Source organism: Rhododendron vialii, chromosome 13a, assembly GCF_030253575.1.
Source record: "Rhododendron vialii isolate Sample 1 chromosome 13a, ASM3025357v1".
NCBI lineage: Eukaryota > Viridiplantae > Streptophyta > Magnoliopsida > Ericales > Ericaceae > Rhododendron > Rhododendron vialii.
In genome coordinates, this window is record NC_080569.1 from 22,390,317 (window position 1) to 22,411,160 (window position 20,844).

The 20,844-nt window shown below is 36.2% G+C and overlaps 2 protein-coding genes across 2 annotated transcripts in view; both read left to right on the forward strand.

Annotated features, from left to right (window-relative positions):
• Positions 1-9,162: 9,162 nt before the first annotated feature.
• Positions 9,163-12,401, forward strand: LOC131315281 (lactoylglutathione lyase GLX1-like). The gene is made up of 9 exons (XM_058344427.1): positions 9,163-9,352; positions 9,980-10,135; positions 10,267-10,391; positions 10,877-10,941; positions 11,031-11,243; positions 11,479-11,526; positions 11,619-11,729; positions 11,865-12,017; positions 12,138-12,401. The coding sequence occupies exons 2-9, from the start codon at positions 10,020-10,022 to the stop codon at positions 12,180-12,182; spliced, it is 876 nt and encodes a 291-aa protein (XP_058200410.1). The 5' UTR covers positions 9,163-9,352; positions 9,980-10,019; the 3' UTR covers positions 12,183-12,401.
• A 3,829-nt stretch (positions 12,402-16,230) lies between these two features.
• The window catches only part of LOC131313999 (uncharacterized), a 32,782-nt gene continuing 28,168 nt past the window's right edge, over positions 16,231-20,844 (forward strand). Inside the window, exons 1-4 of the mRNA XM_058342495.1 lie at positions 16,231-16,433; positions 16,564-16,634; positions 17,440-17,500; positions 20,570-20,655. Coding sequence (XP_058198478.1) covers positions 16,231-16,433; positions 16,564-16,634; positions 17,440-17,500; positions 20,570-20,655 — 421 coding nt within the window. The remainder of the gene's footprint in view (positions 16,434-16,563; positions 16,635-17,439; positions 17,501-20,569; positions 20,656-20,844) is intronic.

The window sequence follows — 20,844 nt, forward strand, 5'->3', positions numbered from 1 at the left end:
ACCCAGTGACTAGCCCAAATCCAGTTAATTCCAACTTAGCATATGAACTCAATTTGTAAACGTCGACTTCCTTTTTCTACTTTTCTGGGTACCCAGTTTGAGACTTTTGAAAAATGACATCCTATTACCTACTGAAGTGAAAATTCTACGGTAATCGTCTCCCTGAGTTTTGAATCATTCCATTCATCCAGATTTACGCGTTAGGCTAAGGTTCCATTCTTCTAGGAGTAAACCTTTTTTTTCCTTTTCGGTTTGTGTGTTTTGTTCTTTTTTTTTTAATTTTTGTTAGATTCGCATGATATTTTTAGGATTAATCATCTGTTCTGATGAAAAGAGTTTAAAAAGTAAAAAAAATTACGACCAAAAAAAAAAAAAAAAGGTTCACCAAAGACGAAATAATACCAAACAGTTGTCTTTTTGTCTAAATTATCGTCTTATATTAACTTTTTTCAACATTGGTCCATATTATTGTACTTTTCTGATTCATTTCGCCAAGACGAATGATTAACTCTTAAAATTACGACAAAAAAGCTCAACAAAAAGTAGTGAAAATAAAAAAAAAATACGGAAAAAGATTTAGACAAAAAATTTACAAGAACGGATCGGAGCGCAAGGGTGGGGGAACTTTCTACTTGATGGGATTATAAAGATCACCATTTGAGGTCTGTTTGGTGGGTTTTTGTGGGTTTGGGTCTTTTTCTTTGTCTGGTGTCCTCTTTGCTGGTGGGGTGTCCTGTTTGTGTGTCTGTTTCTTGACTGGTTTTTTCCCTAGTTTGGGTTGGGTTGGTGTCTGTTTGTGTGTCTGTTTTTTTTTTTGTTTTTTGTTTGGGGTGCTGGGCTTTGTTTTTTTCTTTGCTTGTTTTCCTTTGTTTTTTCTTGTTTGTGTCCTGGTTGTGTCCTGTGTGCTGATTGTATCATGGGTGTGTCCTTTTGCGTCTGTGTTTTGTGTCTGTGCTTGGGTCTAGTTTCAGCTGGTGTGACTGGTGCTTTCTTGTTATCTCTTTGCAACTCCTAGTTTTTGGAGGGCTAGGAGATCTCTGCAGTTTCTGGTGCTATATGTCCAGCCTTTCTAATGAAGTTTCTGAAACTCTTACAACGACTAATTTTTTGGAGGGCTAAGAGTTTTGTCTATGAGAACTGGAAGTGTGTTTAGGACTTTTAACTTCTAATTTGTGGAGGGCTAAGAGCGAGATTTCTAGGAATGAAGCTCGTATGATAGTAAAGTTAACATTTCTTATCCCTCTCTCATATCCGACCTCTTGGAGGGCAAACAATTTTGGTGTTTCTGGCTGCTGATTACTAAGATTAGTGTATATGCATGAGGTTTTTTTTTTTGGATAAGCACATTCCTTTTATAAAGCGCAAACTCATTTTACAACTCTAAGGGGCATACCTCCGAAAGAACACAACTCCTAAGGCACCTGAGACAAAACCTCAGAGAACCACTAGAGAGAATAAAGGAAACAAGGCCAAAAAAACACCGAAAGGACTACCTAATCTTTACAGATTTTGCCTATACAAAACAGATGGAGTAAAAATCCTATTTGAGAGTCCCCAACTACAACATAACTCCATGTTCTTTTGGGATTGTTTGACCCCCCTCTTTGAGTGCACTAATTTCCGAATAGAAGTTACAGTCTTAAGTATAACCTGATCAAAAGGAGAAAACTTGTGCTGAAAAATCTGTAGATTACGTTCTATCTACAAGTTGTAGACACAAGTAACTAGCACACTCTTTTAAAGCCAGCATTTAAAACCAGACCCTTTAGCATTCTTGATATACCAAGCAATCATATCAGATAAGGAAGAAGGGATTTGAGCAGCAGAATATCGTTGCCAAATAGCACCCCAAATTGATTGAGAAAAAACACAATGAAAAAACAGATGTTCATGAGACTCTTGACCATTGTTACAGAGAACACAACCATCCTCTACATTCATCCCCTAACTCAATAACCTATCCTTTGTACTTAGTCTCTGAAGCACAGCTAGCCACAGAATGAAAGCCCAGCGAGGCACATTTTTACTATACCAAACTATGATTGACCAAGGCTGAATAGGACGTTTAAGCTGAATCGCCTCCCAAGCAGAAGACACAGTAAAACCAGCTGGATGAGGGATCCACACAACTGAATCTAGCCTATCACAAATTGGCTTAAAATCAGCAGGTGTATGCTCTATGATAAACTGAGTGGCCCTATTCCTTTGTCTAGGCCACCTCCACACCCCTTCATGAATAATTGAGGAGACTTTAGAGTTCAAAGATCTACCAAGATTATATACAATATTTTCACCAAATTTATTAAAAAGAGGTCCGAGGGGATGCCAGTTTTAAAGCCAAAGAAAGGTACCTTGTCCATTGCCAATCAAGTACTGAATCAGAGGTTGCGCCACACTTCTGAGATTCAACAACTTTCTCATTGTCCATGAAGCATCACTAGGAATATTCATGGACCACAAACAGTGTCCCTTAATGAAGTATGAGTGAATCCACTTTACCCACAGAGCATCTGCCTTGTTACAAAGGGCCCAGAGATGCCTAAGCATCATTGCTTTATTCCATTCCTTAAGTTTCCTGAAACCCAAACCACCCTCCTACTTGGGGCTACAAACCTGATCCCAAGCAACCTTTGCAGCAGAATGTTTCATCTCAAAACCTGACCAAAGGAAAGCCATCAAAGTGCTCTCAATTTCTTTGATTGTTTTGCTAGGGATAACAAAAATTGAGCTCCAATAGACCTGTATACTGAAAAGAACAGACTGAATCAATTGAGCCCACCCCCCATATATCAATGTACTAGCAGACCAACTATGGATTCTTCTTAAGATTTTCTCTTTCAGAACCAAACAGTCAGCAGCTTTTAGCCTGGTAGAAATAAGGGGAACACCCAAGTATTTGACAAGAAGATGGGCCTCAAGAATAGGGAGGATATCCCTCAAAACAGCCTTATCACCCTCTAGAACCCCAGCATAAAAAACAGAACATTTATTCATGTTAGGCTTGAGACCAGAATAGGAGTAGAAGTCATCTAGTAGTTGTTGAATAAGCTGAAAAGAAATAGTTGAAGCTCCACAAAGGATGAATAAATCGTTTGCAAAAACCAGATGAGTAAGGTTGATGCTCATGCACTTGGGATGGTAGCTACAGGGCATTGATTCACTCTATAATGCAAGAGAGCAGTAAAAGCCTCCATAACTATGAGAAACAGATAGGGGGAAATAGGGTCCCCCTGTCTCAAACCCCTCTTACCCGGAAAATACCCTTTCAAAGACTCATTAATGACCACAGAAAACTTGGCTGAGCACACACATTGTTGAACCCAGTAGGTGAACCTAGAAAGGAAACCCATAGCTTGCATAGTATTGAAAAGGAAAATCCAATCAACAGAATCATAGGCTTTCATCAAATCTATCTTGATAGCACACCTAGGATCCTTATCATCGCTATGATATCCTCGAACCAGTTCTTGCATCAAAAGCACATTATCAACAATTGAACGACCTTTAACAAAAGCCGATTTAGCCTGATTGATTAAGCAAGGCAAAATGGGTTGCAATCTGTTGGCTAAAACCTTTGTGATGCATTTATATATCACATTGCAACATGAAATAGGCCTATAATCATGAATAGAAGAAGGAGAGTTGACCTTAGGCACTAAAGAGATGGCAGTGGCATCCCATTCTTGTAGCAAATAACCAGACACAAAGAAGGACTGAACTGCAGCAAGGAGATCTGGACCCACCACTTGCCAATTCTTTTGGAAAAAAAGGGAATTATACCCATCAGGAGCCTTTTCACTATTAATTGCCCATAAAGCCTTCTTAATCTCATCATCAAATACAGGAGCTATCAAAGCTTGAGACTGAGCATCTGAAACATTAGGAACAATAACTTGCTGAAGCTGAAATCTTGCATCCACTCTGCTAGAGACAAAAGACCCCAATAGACCTTCATAATATTGGAGAATCTTAGCCCTAACAGCCTCAGGAGTGTCAAGAATATGACCATATCACTCTGCAAACTCAGAATAGTATTTCGAGCTCTATGAGTTTGGTTGCTCTTTGTGGTCTCGATCCACTCTCTTTCTCAATCATGCTTGAAGGTTTATGCAGCAACAAGTAATCTGTTATCTCTTATCAACTCCTAATTTTTGGGAGGGCTAAGAGATGCTATATTTAAAAGGAGATGTGTTGTGGGTACTGCGGATCCTAATGCTATTGTTTTCCATCTATGCTGTCTGATGATGCTGATGTTTTCATATGTATTGACGACTGAAAGATGATGAGGCTATGCTGGCTTGGGTTTGAAAAATCAATTTTCACTTAATCCTTGCCTTCTCTGTTGGTGCGTGCTATCTTATAATGGAAGGATTGACAAGGATGCTGTTACATGGAAGAGCTCGCTGGTTAGGCCCCGTTCCAGAACGCGTTTTAAGTCCTTATTTTTTAAGAAGGCAATTTCAAGCTCAAAAATTATAGGCTTATTCAAATTTAAAAATATGCAATATGGATCTTATTTGATAGATTTCACTGAGATCTTTAATACGATGCAAAAAAAATTGAAAAATTATTTTTCATTTACATTATTTTTGAGTTTGAAAATGTGAAATAAGTACTTATTTTTTAAGAAGGTGTTCTGGAACGGGGCCTAAGGTGGAAGGGGTTTTGATTGAGTTTTCGATATCTTTAGGCTATTGGATGGAAGTTTGGACCATTGTGTATCATACTTGTGCTCCCTCTTCTTTATTCCCATCTTCCTTCTCTCTCGATGTACCCATTGTCGAGTTCATCTTTAATAGGAGTAATATTTTTGCTATTTAAAAAAAAAAACTATCTATCCATTCATCTAATGAAAATTGGTTGATGTCACTGATTTCTTATAACTGTTATATAAGCCTACTTGAATTCTTATGATTATTATTTTTTAATTGGAAATAATCTTTTAGATAGAAAAGTGAAAGTAAATAGCATTTTTTTTCTTCTTATAACTGTTATGTAACCACGATTTGTATTCATGAAGCTATTAACTACAATTCGTCTTGTATACAGTGTTGTGCCCAAGATCAACCACGAACTTTGGGTTTGTGCTGTGCAGTGAGGTGCATAGCGCTGCACACCTCTGAGCCGTCGGATCGTGCATCCGACGTCTTGGATCTCATCTCGGCAATTAACGATCGTGAGCCATTTATTGCCGAGATGAGATCCGAATCGTCGGATGTACGATCCGACGGCTCAAAGGTGCGCAGCACGGTGTTGTGCACAACACCATCCCCAATTCGTAACCACATACAAAACTAAGGGCCCAAGATTTTTACGTGATTCCTAGATCAAATGTTTTTTTTTGTTTGCATTTGTGAAAAAATTATTAGAAGTTTTAAAATAGCACTGAAAAAAATGCTTTGGGGCATTGCCACAGAGCGTCTTAATGCCTTTCTCCGTCACAAACTCCTGTAGGCCTCCTCCACATGAATATGTGGAGAGAACGGTGTTGTGCTACCGTGTGCAATACCCAGGACCACTGAATAATCAATTATTCATAAGCAATTCTTCATTCGTTGAACTTTTGCCTTCAAACTACCACATACTCACAGAGGTTTATTTTCACCTTCTCCCTTATTTCTATTCCTAATTAAATCTATTAGTAACTCCTCTCTTTTGTGTGGAATATGATTGGTTTAGAATGAAAAAAATGATTTATTTTATGCATAGTCAAATATAAATTTATTTAAGAATTTTTTTTGTCGAAGCTATTTAAAAATACTGTGATAGTTAAACACTTTTAAAATATGAACGATCATGAATATATGTTGAAGAAATAGTTAATGGTATGCGAATGAGGCTATCACGCATGGTTTTAAAAATAGAATTAGTCTTGGGATCAATTACAAAACAAACTTTAGACTGATTATTGTATAATATACCTTACAATTAATCTCTTTATTTATTTATTCTTGGATTAGGAAATAAGTGGCCCTTGACAGAGTTCAATGGAGGAAACGGATTCATGTAGCCGACCCCAAGTGATTAGGACGTAAGGTTTGGTTTGGTTTGGATTAGGAAACAGAAAAACTATGATCTAATTTCTGACCCCGCTAACCAAAATTAATTTCTAGCTCCACCCTTAATTATATGACTATTTATAAGCCTCAAAGAGCCTTCTACATCCTTCTTTCATTAAGAAAAGGTAGGTGGTAGTTGGAAGCTCACAAGAACATAGGTTGGTGGAGGTGGATTTGAGCAAAAAAATCATCATATATAGATATACCACAATTCTTCTTGACAGAGTTATTATTTTCTGCAATTAGCTTTATGCATTTGCAGTTATACTTAATTTGAGTAAAAGTTTCATTTATTAGAAATTTCAATTGTATCGGTCTAAAACTTGTGGTGAAGTTTATGTTTAAATTAGTTGGGTTTGTCGAAATACCCAATTCAAAAGTACTACGGAGTTGTTCCTTTTCAAAGTTATCATCATCATCATAACTAGGCGCGTGTAATTTTGAAAGGCAAGACCGTCTAGATGTAAGTAAGATATGAAGTGAGTGTATTGTAATTAAGAAGGTGTTCCATTTTTTCAAAAGTTAACTTTTTTTCAAACGGAGGTAATTTCAAACTCAAATGTAATGAAAATGAAAAATATTTTTTTAATTTTTTTTGCACCGTTTAAAATATCTTAATGAGATCTATCAAACAAGATTCATATTGGTAGAAAAATTATTTGTATAAACACATGATTTTTGAACTTAAAATTACCTTCTTTTTCAAAAAGTTCTTTTTTTACAAAACCGGAACACCACCTAAATTCCTAGTACTGTGAAATTGTAAATGCAGAAAATGGAAAACAGAACCAAACAGGGAAAATAGAAATAATTTGACTCTGACAATTGGTAACGATTTTTCATTTTAACATGTGATTTTGGATAAGGAAAGTCTGCAACTACGCAATTAGTCAAAGCCCCAGCTGGGCGGAATCCATGTGGCATACATTGATTACAGAGGATACAAAAAAAATGCTACAGTATTCCGATCATTTTTATCACTTGATGCGACAAAGCATACCTTTCAAATTTTAGATATTAGCAATGGGTTTTGGATTGTATTTTACTCTTATTTATCTACTACAGTAATTTTTTGTATCTTGAGATGAGATTTAACGGTGTAATTTTTCTTACTCTGATTTGAATTTAGACAATAGGTCTCATTCGTTTCAGGATTTTGGATTTGAATTTGGATTTATAGGTAATGAGTGTAGAGAGAAATAAATTAATGATTGAAAATATGAGTAATGATTGGAGAGATAGAGAGAAAATTGAGAGTAATAATTGGAGAGAAATAGGATAATGATTAGAACCCAAAATCCAAAACCCATAAACGAACTGGGTCGACTTTCGGTCTTTGACTAGCTAGCACTATTGATGAACTTATTATTCTCGGTCTATTTTTACGGCATGTTTTAGAGAGCTTTATTAGACTTGTGTCTGTCATAGATACTAGTCTTCTATTTCTATTTTTCATGTTTTGTTTGGTAAAAGTATTTTATATTTTTCTCTTTAATTGTAGTCGTAATTGGAATTGTCTCTACGGCTCGGTTTGTTTCGATGTAAAATGTTTTTTTTTTTCAAAAAATAAACTTTAAACTTTTATTTTTCAGAGTTTGATTAGCATTTAAAAAATATTTTCAAAAATTGACAAAATAATATAGAGAAAGACAGAGGCTTAAACAGTGGAATTCAATTCAGGAGAGAGAGAGAGAGAGAGAGAGAGAGAGAGAGAGAGAGAGAGAGAGAGAGAGAGAGAATAAAGGAATTATTATACATCGGTCAGAACTGACGATCAAGGAAACTAAGTAGTGAGAATTGTAGTACAAGACAGCGGGTTCATTTTAGAAAATAACTTACGAAATATTTAATGGTAAATCATTTTCATCAAATTAATAAAAAATATTTTACATGTAAAATATTTTCCTCATTTTTTATACAATTACCAAACATCGAAAAGTATTTGACACCCAAACAAATAGAGCCTACGTACCGCTGGACTTTTTAAAGTGAAATATTTCCTTGATATAAAAAAAAAAAGATTAATGGGTATACTGTACACAAGCTTCATTTCACAATGATGGTAGAATAGGCCACAACAAGGATCAATGCTAAAGTGATCACATTGGTAATGGTAACCATATTCAGATTATATCAAATGAGTTGTCATTCCTGTATTAGTAAAAAATATGACAGGTTGGACCTTTTCACCCAATGTACTAAAGAGAACTCACATAATATTCAGAGCATGATTGTCAACAAATGCTTTCACCATAGTATTTTATTCAATAAATAGTACTTCCTCCGTCCCTTTTTAAATGTCTTACTTCGTAACTTCAACTTATTAAAAAGACATCATCATTATACCTTTCACATAAACTTTTTCCTTCACTTTCCCTACTTACCCATCATCATTACACTTTTACTCACTAACTTTTCAAAATGGAATCTACTTTTAGGGACAAAATAGACAATACACCAACTTTTACCCACTAACTTTACAAAATGGACACTTATTAAGGGACAGCCCAAAATGGAATACTGGACTCTAAAAAAGGGACGGAGGGAGTAATATGTATATGGCCAAACAAAGACTTTTCTCTTATCTGGACTAGTTTTGAATTTGTTAGAGAGCTAGGCAAAACCATCAAATAAAGAAAGCTATTTCAATAAACCAAAACATATCATTAACTTATTTACAGGAGCCATTTGGATGGTTAGAATGATAGAAAAAAGACCGCAGGTTTGAAAAGATGGACTTATGTAGATCCATAATTTCATGATTTCCTTATGATGTTCAAGATTTTATTCACAAAAAACAAGGGATAGAATTATCAGATACCCAGAAAGTCTACGCCCACCGCTCAACTTTTACCGCTCTCAATTTTACCGTCTAAAAGTGTTTTGGATGGTTCAGATTTTTAAAAAAATTTCCAAAAAAGAGTTTATCCTGGAAGAGTTATTTTTTTAAATCTGGATCACCGATACGAACGGCAAGATGTTGAGCGGTGGGCGTAGCACCGCGGAAAGAATTATCCACCAGACAACCGGGTAAAGTTGAATCTGTGAGGGTCAAAGCTTAATTGGTTGATCAAATGAAACTGCAGATTAGGAGATTTGACATGGCAGCCCATGACTTTTCCCGGTCATAATTTGCCCATTCTACGACGTATTTGTCACCTAACCTTGATTCAGAAGCCTATATATACCCGTGTGAAGTGCTCACATTATCATATCGACGGCTTTCATTCCTCTGCTCTTCTCCTCCTCTGATCACCCTCGCTCCAAAATCCGCGAATCTTCGTACCGTTACGGTTTGCGTTTCTCTCTTTTCCTTATCTTTCTCGTCCTGTATTAGTAGCACCTTTTTCCTTTGCCAGTATAACCTTAATGATTTATAGGTTGTTAGTATGTGTGGGCTACCTATGTGCTTACACCCGAAACAAAAAATAAGAAATGGGTTAACGACAAGGTCTTGATTGTCGAACATGTTGGCATGCTTGTGGTAGTGTGTTGTTAGACTTTCTTACACGTACAACTTTTTCTTGATAATTCAAGTCATTTTAACCAGCTTACACAGTCAACTTTCTTACCTGGTTGAGTGTTCAGTCTTACTCCAATCTCATGATATTTTGCAAAAACTACAACCAACTGAATTGACAATGTTTTTGGGTTTCTCCTACATATATAGAATTCCTAGTTCGGCCCAAAGCCTACCCATGTATCTAGTGTAGATCCTAAGTAATATTTATTCACTCACATGCTCACAAAATGGTAATAGAAATGCCTTAAAGTGATTTTCTACTGAATTCTAAAATGTTGATTTAAACCGTCGCAAGAAGTACGGTAGCATCCTTGACGTCTCCCTTTTCTTCTCTCATTCCTGTTACGTACATGATGCTTACATTTAGATACTAATGTAAATTTGCTATTTGTATCAGTGTGTCAATTACTGCAAGAAAACAACCACATTTATCTGCTATGGCCGACGTTGCACCTATTGTTCTCAATGATGAAATCTTGGAATGGCCAAAGAATGACAATCGCAGGTTCTTGCACGTTGTGTATCGCGTTGGTGACCTTGACCGCTCCATCAAGTATGCCTCTATATAGCACTTATACCTCTACTAACTCGAAAGAAAAAACAAGTGTGCCAAATGGATTTTGTTTCAAAATAAAATGCGTTTGTGGATTCATTGTTCCCATTTCCATTTCGAATTGCTCTTAGGTTTTACACAGAAGCTTTTGGGATGACACTTCTAAGGAAGAGAGACGTTCCAAAGGACAAGTATTCAAGTGCTGTTCTTGGGTTTGGACTAGAAGAGTCTACTTTCGTAGTTGAGCTCATACACAGTACGTCAATACTCTACCAACAATGTAACATCTGATTTGCTTAATTATTGTTCTATATATGCTCTTTCCGCGAATGGTAAATACGTTGGTAATTTGTTCTATGTGTGACATTATTAATCCTCGCTTATTCTACCCGGCCACATCACGTGTTTGTAAATTAAACCCACTGATAGGATTCTAGCTACGTTAATATTGGTCCCAGATGAATTGAAGGCATCCACAAAAAATCATGATATTGATGCTAAGTTCAATAAAATGTTGCCAAACTCTGAAATGTGTTACAGTAGTAAACTACTCAAGCAATATGTTTCTTACAATATAGTCATTGCAAGATTATTTTTACCATCAAGAACACCGGCCTCCTTGTCGTTATCAATATCCTACTGCTTCCATTTTCGAGAATCATTTTAAATTTGTTGAATGGGTGCATTATTCCTTTCTTCCAACACGAATTTTGTTAAACTTGCTCTGAAACTGATTTGCAGACTATGGAGTGGAAAATTATGACATAGGAACAGGCTTTGGGCATTTTGGTATTTCAACAACAGACGTAAGTGTCACACCATAGTACTGTTCAAATACTTCACGAGCGTTATTTTGAATAGGGCGCTGAATTTGGTTTCCTCGTCTCATATTCAGATTTACCAGTTGGTTGAAACCATAAGGGCCAAGGGTGGCAAAATCACAGTGGAGCCTGGCGCGGCTGAAGGTACAACAACAGTCGTTGCTTTCGTGCAAGATCTTGATGGCTATGAATTTGAACTGTTCCAGAGAGATGCTACTCCTGAACCACTTTGTCAAGTAATGTTTCATGTTGTTGATCTCGATCGCTCTATCGAGTTCTATGAAAAGGTACAAATTTGCTTTTTGATCTTTATAGAATTGTCATGTGTTCGGTGAATTTTCAAATCAAGTTGTCTGCTATGTCAAGCCAACTTGATTTGAGACGATAGTCGGGAATACAATACTTGCTCTTTTAGGGGGTACTGAGAGTAAAGTTTTGGTTTGTTCCTGGTTTAGTTCATTTGAGCAATCTGACATTCAAAACATGTTCGTACGTAAGCGATTCAATGGTTCTATCTGTCAGGCATTGGGGATGAAACTAATCGTGACGATTGACAGACCAGAGGAGAAGGTAAGCCTCATGATTTCCAATTTATCAACGCGATTTAGGCAGCATATCTTATATCGGCTGGTTTACGAATGTTGTCGTTGTGTACTGTACAGGACACAATAGCCATGATGGGCTATGGTGATGATCCTAATCAGATAGCTATTTTGGAGTTGATTTACAACTACGACGTTACTGAATATACCAAAGGAAATGCATATTCACATGTAAGTTTCTTTCTCCTAAAACTAATTACCTAAAACTAATTATTACGAGTATCATTCGTATTGTTTCAATTCACTGCTTTTCTCCTCCTCCTCCTTATTGATCAAACCATTAATGGATTTGATATTTCATTCTAGATTGCCATCAGTACTGATGATGTGTACAAAAGTGCTGAAGTTGTCAAACTAGTTACCCAAGAGCTTGGAGGGAAGATAATTCGACAACCAGGGCCATTTCCCGGCACCAACACCAAGATCATCGCTTTCGAAGATCCGGAGGGTTGGAAGACGGTCTGTTTTGAATAACCCCTTAAGCTACAATATCAAATTTTTGTGTGTAGTGCAGTTGGTGCTACCAATATATAATTTGTAGCTAGAAACTGATGTTTTTCTTAATCCCTGTTTTTCTAGGTTCTGATTGACAATCAAGACTTTCTGAAGGGACTGGAGGAGTGATTGCAGATTGAAAAGCTTTCGGTTGTTGCTTTAAACTACACAAAAAACTAACCATATTTGTTTGTTTTATAAAAATAAAGCTAGCCCTAGCGGTTATTGTACGTGAAATGAGTTCTTAAGTCTGTGTATTCTGTTGTATCGTGTGAAATAATAATACCCAGGAATTTCTGGGATGTGTACCAAGTATAATGTCTTAGTGGATACACATTTGTGTTGCTATTATTTGTTGAATCTTCTGGGTGATTTGTATAACAAGGGACACGAAATTGTGATTGAAAAAATTTCTTCGACTCCATTAAGAAATGGAATATTTAAATATTCATCATCTTTATCTATGCCATATAAGAATTCATCCCACCATTTTTTCATGCTTATGTTTTCATCCTTCCAATGGATAAATTACCCTTTTTGCCCTTTTAATAAGATATACATATGTATGTGTATATTGCCTTCCTAAATTCGTGAGATTGAATAGATCTTCCGTCACAACAAATAAATAAGGGATACAAAAAGGAAAGAGTTAAAAAATTTAAACATTTGAAACAACCAAATCTCATTGATTTGGTATCCATTTTTTTACGTATGAAATTTAAAACTCAAAATGATTTTTTGGTTGTGCGTACCATCACCATGAACAAGTGAATCATATTATTTGAGATAAACCACGAATACATAAATACATTATGATCATAAAATATGAATATGAATTGGAAAATACTTCATGAATACACCATGATGAATGCATGAATCTATTTTTTACAAATGAACTTTAGAACTCAAACATTCAAAATCATGGTAGATTATTCGTAACATTTACCATGAAATTTGCTTGTGCAAGTCAAGACTATTCAAAATAAACAATGAATACATAAATACACAATGATCATAAAATACAAATCTGAGTTGAAAAATACACCATGAATACTTCATGAATACACCATGATGAATACATGAATCCATTTTTTACGAATGAAATTTAAAACTCAAACATTTGAAATCATGATAGGTTATTTGTACACTTACCATGAAATCTGCATATAAATACTCCATGAATATACCACAAGATGGTGAATTCACCACGTTATGTTTTCTTGGCGGACATCACAGATCCTGAGATTTGAGTCTCAAACTTCCCTCAACTGAAATTGAAAATTTCAGTCACCCCACCCCAGTCAAATTCAATACCGCAGTCAAAATTTAGTATTTCCACATTTGGTTGTAATAAACAATTTCTTATGACGAATTATCTGTTTTAGTCATTAATAAAGCAAACTTTTTCTTATATTAATATTTAATGCCTCCAAAAATTATTTGAAAAATCGGGGCGTTACAGTTTATCTTTAATAAAAATTTTGCCGTTTCAAAAAAAAAAAAAACCTATATATTCATCGTATGAAAATTGGTTGATGTCACTGATTTCTTATATTCCACTGTTATATAAGCCTACTTGAATTCTTATGATTATTATTATTTATTTGGAAATAATCTTTTAGATAGAAAGTGAAAGTAAATAGCATTTTTTTTTATATCCATGTAACCACGATTTGTATTCATGAAGCTATTAACTACAATTCGTCTTGTATACACAGGATCAACCACATACAAAACTAACGGCGCAAAATTTTTACGTGATTCCTAGATCAAATGTTTTTTTTTTGTTTGTTTGCATTTGTGAAAAAATTATTAGAAGTTTTAAAATAGCACCAAAAAAATTATTGAATGCTTTGGGGTGTCGCCAGTGTTAATGCCTTTCTCCGTCACAAACTCATGTGGGATTCGTTTCACATGAATATGTGGAGAGAACGTTGTTGCGGTACCACGTGCAATACCCAAGACCACTGAATAATCAATTATTCATAAGCAAATCCCCATTCGTTGAACTTTTGCCTCCAAACTACCACGTTTTTACATAGGTTCATTTTCACCTTCTCCCTTATTTCTCTTCCTAAATCTACCAGTAACTCCTCTCTTTTGTGTGGAATACGATTGGTTTGGAATGAAAAAAATGATTTATTTTATGCATAGTCAAATATAAATTTATTTAAGAACTTTTTTGTCGTCGCTATTTAAAAATAATGTGATAGTTAAATACTTTTGAAATATGAACATATGTTGAAGAAATAGTTAATGGTATGCAAATGAGGCTATCACGCATGGTCTTAAAAATAGAATTAGTCTTGGGATCAATTACAAAACAAACTTTAGACTCATTATTGTATTATATACCTTATAATTAATCTCTTTATTTATTTATTCTTGGATTAGGAAACAGAAAAACTATGACCTAGTTTCTGACCCTGCTAACCAAAATTAATTTTTAACTCCGCCCTTAATTATATGACTATTTATAAGCCTCAAAGAGCCTTCTACATCCTTCTTCCATTAAGAAAAGGTAGGTGGTGGTTAGAAGCTCACAACAACAGAGGTTGGTGATTAGCACCCAATTTCATATGTTTTTGGTGCGTTAATTAAGTCCCGGTTTTATTGGTTATTTCGTGTTTATTAGTAGCTTGTATATAAGTTTGCACGTAAGGTGTTTTCTCAAGCATTTCAGGTAATCAACCATGTTTTGCTGCTTTTTGATGCCTTATTGAAGCCATGAATTTTCCCAAGCGCTGGATGTGGTGCGGGGCAAGGCTGGCGTTGTTTAGAAGGCATCCGGAGGGCCGTCGTTGCCGGGGGATTGTCAGGTGCCAAGCCAAGGCCACAGCCTGGGATGCTGGTGGAACGCAGGCGTTATCGATATGGCCAAATTAGCCGTATCGATACATAATTGGGTCAGAGCTAGTGGATTCCGTAAAGAACTTGTATCGATACGGGCATTTTTGCTGTATCGATACGGGTGATTTTCTGCAGATATTTTCTGCTTTTTGGACTTTCTACTTTTGGGATGTTTCCTACTTTTGGGATATTTTTAGATTTTTTTTGATTGAGAGAGATTGGCCATCTTGTATAAATAGGGCCCCTCTCTCTCTTCCTCCTCTCTTGTCATCTTCCACTTTAAGCCATTTTAAAATTTCTAGAACACCATTAATGGTTTCCAAGTTTTCTTAGTAAATTTCTTCAAGAACACTTGTAAGTCTTTATCGTTTATTGTTTTCTCGTTTATTAAAGTTGTTCGTACGGGTTGGATCTTCCTTAATATCAAGTTTGTTTTCAATTTCTTCGGTTAAAAGTCATGTCTCGTTTTTATGCTTTCTTCTATGCTTTAAGGATGCGTGAGTAGTCGTTAGGCTAAGTCTCAGGATACTCTTTCCTGAGGACTTAGGTTGTTATTTAGTTCTCGAACCATCGGGTTTAAAAGCATGGTTTTTCGGAATTGGGCTTAACTTGCACTTTTGGTCTAAACAAGGGGTGTTAACTCTTTGGTAAGGTGCTTAGTCAAGCGGTCTTGACAAGCGGCTTGCCGAGGGCTCGTGGCCTCCTATGTGTTCGATAGATATTAAAAACAAGTTGGTTCGCCTCTGTTAAATCGCATCTTTTCATAAATGTAGTCATTAAAGTTAAATCCTCCGGGCGTGAGCACGCGATCGTGACTCCCGCCTAAGTTATAATTGAGAACCGGTAACGACCTTAGTCAAGGGGTAGACGATCTCTAGACTTGCCTCTTTTAAGTTCATTAAGCAAATTTCTAGTCTTTTTCCTTATTATTTTCATCGTTTAAAGCAAAACCAAGTTGGCCGTCTTAAACGTCGCAATCCACCATATATAACCTTCAATCCGAATTAAGCTATATTCGATTCTCTGTGGGAACGATCTCGGACTTCCGGATATTATGCCATCGACGACCTAGCCCTACACTTGGGGTTTTCCCTCAACCTTATATTTGAAAGCGAGGTTTCGAGCTAAGCAGTTGGTGGAGGTGGATTTGAGCCAAAAATCATCATATATATATATATATATATATATATATATATATATATATGTATACAGCTCCCATCTGGTAGGGACGTCCATATTTTTGCAAAATGCGCACTTCTCGTTTAAGCCGTTGGATCTCATCCAACGACTATGATAAAAGGGAACAAACTCACGGGTTAAAAGAGACATGGGTTGGGTAAAAAATGTGTCCGCGGGTCATCTGGGCTTCTCAGCCAGATCTAACAAAACCCCCAAATCCCCTCATTTGGCTTTGTTCAACGCGGACGAAGAGAGAGAAGAAGAAGGGAGACGACGAACGACGAACTTCAAAGATGACGAAGCCAACTATATATCGATCGATCGAAGAAGAGGACGACCCACGACCACAAGGTCTCTCTCTCTCTCTCTCTCTCTCTCTCTCTCTCTCTATATATATATATATATATATGTATATATATATATATATCTCAATTTTCCCCAGAAACCTTAACTCGATTTTTTTCTTCTCCCGTAATGCAAGATACACGAACCTATATCTCGATCTTGTGAAGGAGAACACGAAAGACCACCAGATTAGGGCTCCATTTGAAGGTATCTTAGTCTCTCGGTTTGGATCTTCTTTCTTCTTCTTTTTTCTAGAAAATGTAACTCAAAAAAAAAATAACAGAGTTGTAAAATACCCATTTGTTGAGGCTTGTTATCTTTTTTTTGAGAATGGGTACTTTAGAAGCTCTCTCGGTTTGGATTTTTTTTTTCCAGAAAATGTAACTCGAAAAAAAAATAATAACACAGTTGTAAAATACCCATTTGTTGAGGCTTTATCTCTTTTTGGATCTTTTTTACATGAATTCTGGTATGGTGTTAGGGTTAGGTTTCATTTTGATTAGTATGACTATTATTGGAGATCTAAAACCAAACTCAAAGTTGAGTTAGTTAATTTTACCCGTACAATCAAGTATTTTATGCAAATAGGAGTATGTTTACTAATGTGGAACCATTTTTTGCAATATTAGGGAGACATTTCTTCAAACACAGCGGGAAGCTCTAAAAATCAAAACTATATCAAGGCCGCATGTCATTGCTCAAAATGTCTTCATGCATGTCTGGTGGGCTTGTTTGTTTTGCAGGTCATTGTTCTGTAATTTTTTTTCCTTTTTTGAGTTAGGGTTTTTGTTTTAGATAGGGTTTTTTTTCGAGAAAATCAAGGCCGCATTTTTTTATTGAGTTAGGGTTTATTTTATTTTAGTATTTTCATGCTAGCTATACCCAATTCTAATTGCCCAAAGCTCAACTCAACTATCTTTTCATGCTCTTGAAGTTTCACTTGTCTACCATGTGTTTAGCACCAAAATCAGTTTGAATGTGAATGTTCATTTCTATTTTTTTCCCTAACTAGATATGGAGATCGATCGACAAGAAGAAAACGTTATGCCTCCCCCGACCAACCACCAACCAAGGTCTGTCTCTCTCCCTCTCTCCTTGGGTTAAAAACGCAATTGTGTGATTGAATGCGAAGTTGATCAATTGCTAATTGTTACCAAAAAGACAAGGGGGGGGGGGGGGGGGGGGGGGGGGTGGGGGGATGAATTGGGTTGTAAAAGAAATTACCAATTTAAAAATTATTCTCTAACAATATATTCAAGATAATACAAGCAACTAAAAGAGAGAGTTAGAGAGATAGAATCCGTTTATAGTGGTTCGGCCCGGATTTGTCCACTTCTCCTCAAGCAACTACTTGAAGGTTCCACTAATCTTCAAAAAGATTACACGTAGTAAGTCTTGCGGGTACTTACAACAACCTTATCCCCTAGCTTTCCCGAGGAGCTAATGCAACTGCAAGAGTTTTCTCCGAAAGCTCTCAAAAACAATAACACCCAAATTCAATCCGAATTTGGTCTTCTAAGCTTTCAAGTGTTTGACTCAAACACTCACTTAGGATTTACAAGTTTTTGGAGAAAGTATGAAATATTATCGCTCACGACTTGTACACAATTTCTCTCAAAATATGAAAGTTAAAGAACAAGGAGATTTGTAAGCTTTGATCTTTGGAGAATTTGCTCTTGGAATGATATGGATTGATTGTGCTTGACTTCGTACTCATCAATGTATTCTTCAATCCTTATATAGTGATCTATCCACCAACTAGCCGTTAGAAAACTATTGGTGCCATTGGAGAGCTAATTTAGGAAAAATATAGCCGTTGGGATTTTACTGTTCTGCAGAAATCTGCAAAAAAATATACTGTCGGTCGTCCGGCCGGTCGATCGGAAGGTCGTCCACTTTCTCAACCAGTCTGTTATCCAGTGAAGTCTGGTTGACAACCTCTTCTGTTCAGACAGCCGGACTGTCATCCTGTTCGTCAACCTGTAGATCAAAAATTCATCTGAATAATTCTGTTTAAAGCATGTATTGAGCTTACTAAGTCTTTGAAGATATTAAACTTTGAATTCAAGAGACTTAAAGCAATTTTACAAGATTGAGAAAATTAGTCCGAAAATGACTTGGCGATAAATATAAAAACATCATCAAAATAATTAATCTGATTTTCTGACAATCATCAAAATAAATATATAATTGTAATACATATAATTTTTCAACAAATTAATATGCATACATTTTTCCAACACTATTGTTTGGTCTTTTGGGTTCTAGTATGCAGTGTTCTAATATGTTGTGTTAATCATCCGGTAATTCTTCTCAAAGAATTTACATTCCCCAAGTTAAACGGGGGACAACTAGAGAGAAATGTGGTGCAAAATTGGCTGTTGTGAAGAAGGCTGAAAAGTATGTTGTCTCCCAATTTTTCGAGGGTCATAACCACCCCCTTACATCTCTGGGGAGGGTGCATTTGTTGCGATGATATCATAAGGTGTCATCTGTCAAAAAAGCTTTAGTAGATCAACTATAAGCAGCAAATGTCCCAACTTGTCAACAAATGAGTCTTTTTGAGTTGAAATCGGGAGGTCTTGAAAATGTTGGATGCTCACAACAAGATCTATATAATTATAAAAGGGATAAGAAGATTTCTTTAGTCGGACATGATGCCAATTTGTTGAACGAGCATTTTGAGATTGAAAAAGAACAGAATGCCGGTTTTTGTTTTACAATTGAGACAGATTTTTGCACCTACTCTTTTTGGGTGTACATTGTTATGTGAGGAAAAAGTCGAGTCTTTTGAGTGGCTTTTCAAGGAATGGTTGAAAGCAATGCCCGCAGGCCCTCCCAAAATGATTATAACTGATTAGGATCTTGCAATGACAAAAGCAATTAGTGTTGCTCTTCCGAATACGCTTCACAGGTGTTGCATGTGGCACATTACGAATAAGTTTTCCGAAAAAATAAGTGCATTGGCCTACAAAGAACATTATACAAAGTTCAAGAATTGTATATGGAATTTCAAGACTCCTGAACAGTTCGAGGCTGGATGGGTAAAGGTGGTAAACAAAGCTAATTTATCCGGTAATGATTGGTTTGAAAACTTATATGAAATTCTTGAGAGATGGGTTCCCGCATACGTGAGACACATTTTTTTTGCTCACATGAATAGTAGTCAAAGAGCCAAAATTACTCATTCATTTTTCAAGAGGTATGTGTCTAAAGAAAATTCAATGTTGGACTTTGTGACGCGGTTTGAGAGGGCACTTTCCAAAGTACGTCATAGTTAGTTGGATATGGATCATAAAGACGTCAATGAGAAACCACACTTGAAAATTATGTATCCCATGGAGTCGACAATAAGTGAATTCTATACAATTGAGATATTTTACATGTTTCAAGAGGAGCTCTTTCAAAATGTGGCATATAAGTTGACGGCAACAAATGAGGATGAACATCATTGTGTGTACACTGTTCGAAGGGTAAAAAGGGAGTGGTTTGAGGGTTCGTGAGGTTGTGGTAGATAAGTCGTCAAACCATGTTCGTTGTAGTTATAAGATGTTTGAGTGTGCCAGAATTCCTTGTCGACACATGTTGGTTTACTTTTCTAGAATGCAAATGGAAGATTTGCCTAATGAATACATCTTACGGAGGTGGACAAAATCAGTGAAGGCTATGCGAGTGAGAGATGACTTGGGTTCGGGTATGAAAGAAATATGTGACACGTCTTTGTTAGAGCGGCGAAATAGACTTTTCCAATTTGCTTTTACTTTAATTGATGAGGCCGCACTAATTGAGGACGGAGCACAATTTATGGCAGAACTTTTGAGTTCGGGTCAAAGGAAGATGTGTGACATGAAAAAAGTAAACCAAGATGATGGTGTAGGGAGTTCTATCCAAGTACCGATTTTTCGTGACCATGGTTTGAAAGAACCGCTTCAAGTGAAGGCAAAAGGTTGTGGTAAATGACTCAAGGGAGGGAAAGAGAAGCCTGCCAAGAAGGTTAGGCGTTGTAATGGTTGTGGGCTAACAGGGCAATTGCATGACAAAAGGAATTGTCCCAAACTTTTGAACACGTACGTGTTTAAAATTTGTAATATAAATTTAATTGTTTCATTGTTTACATGTTAATTGATTTTTTTTTTGGTTAGGTTTTCGCAAAATACTAGGTTGAATGACGATGACGAAGACGAAGATGAAGATGATGACAACATTAACTATGACGATGCCGATGACTGTAAGTGTAAGTGTTTATAATAAAATGCTACAATTTTGTTTTGTTTCTTTTATTCATATTATCTTTATTCGTGTTTCAGGATGGCTTTGGAACTCCATACAAGATGGAGATGAGTAATTTTTGTAGAAAAGAGAGAGAGAGAGAGAGAGAGAGAGAGAGAGAGCGCGCGCGCGCGCTGGAGAACTCATT

What these genes read in the sequence shown, in the direction of transcription:
- LOC131315281 (XM_058344427.1), top strand. Translation starts at nt 10,020, where the DNA reads ATGGCCGACGTTGCACCTATTGTTCTCAATGATGAAATCTTGGAATGG. An exon ending in TTGGTATTTCAACAACAGAC is followed by an intron (nt 10,942 to 11,030) that starts GTAAGTGTCACA and finishes TCTCATATTCAG; the next exon opens with ATTTACCAGTTGGTTGAAAC. An exon ending in AAGGAAATGCATATTCACAT is followed by an intron (nt 11,730 to 11,864) that starts GTAAGTTTCTTT and finishes ATTTCATTCTAG; the next exon opens with ATTGCCATCAGTACTGATGA.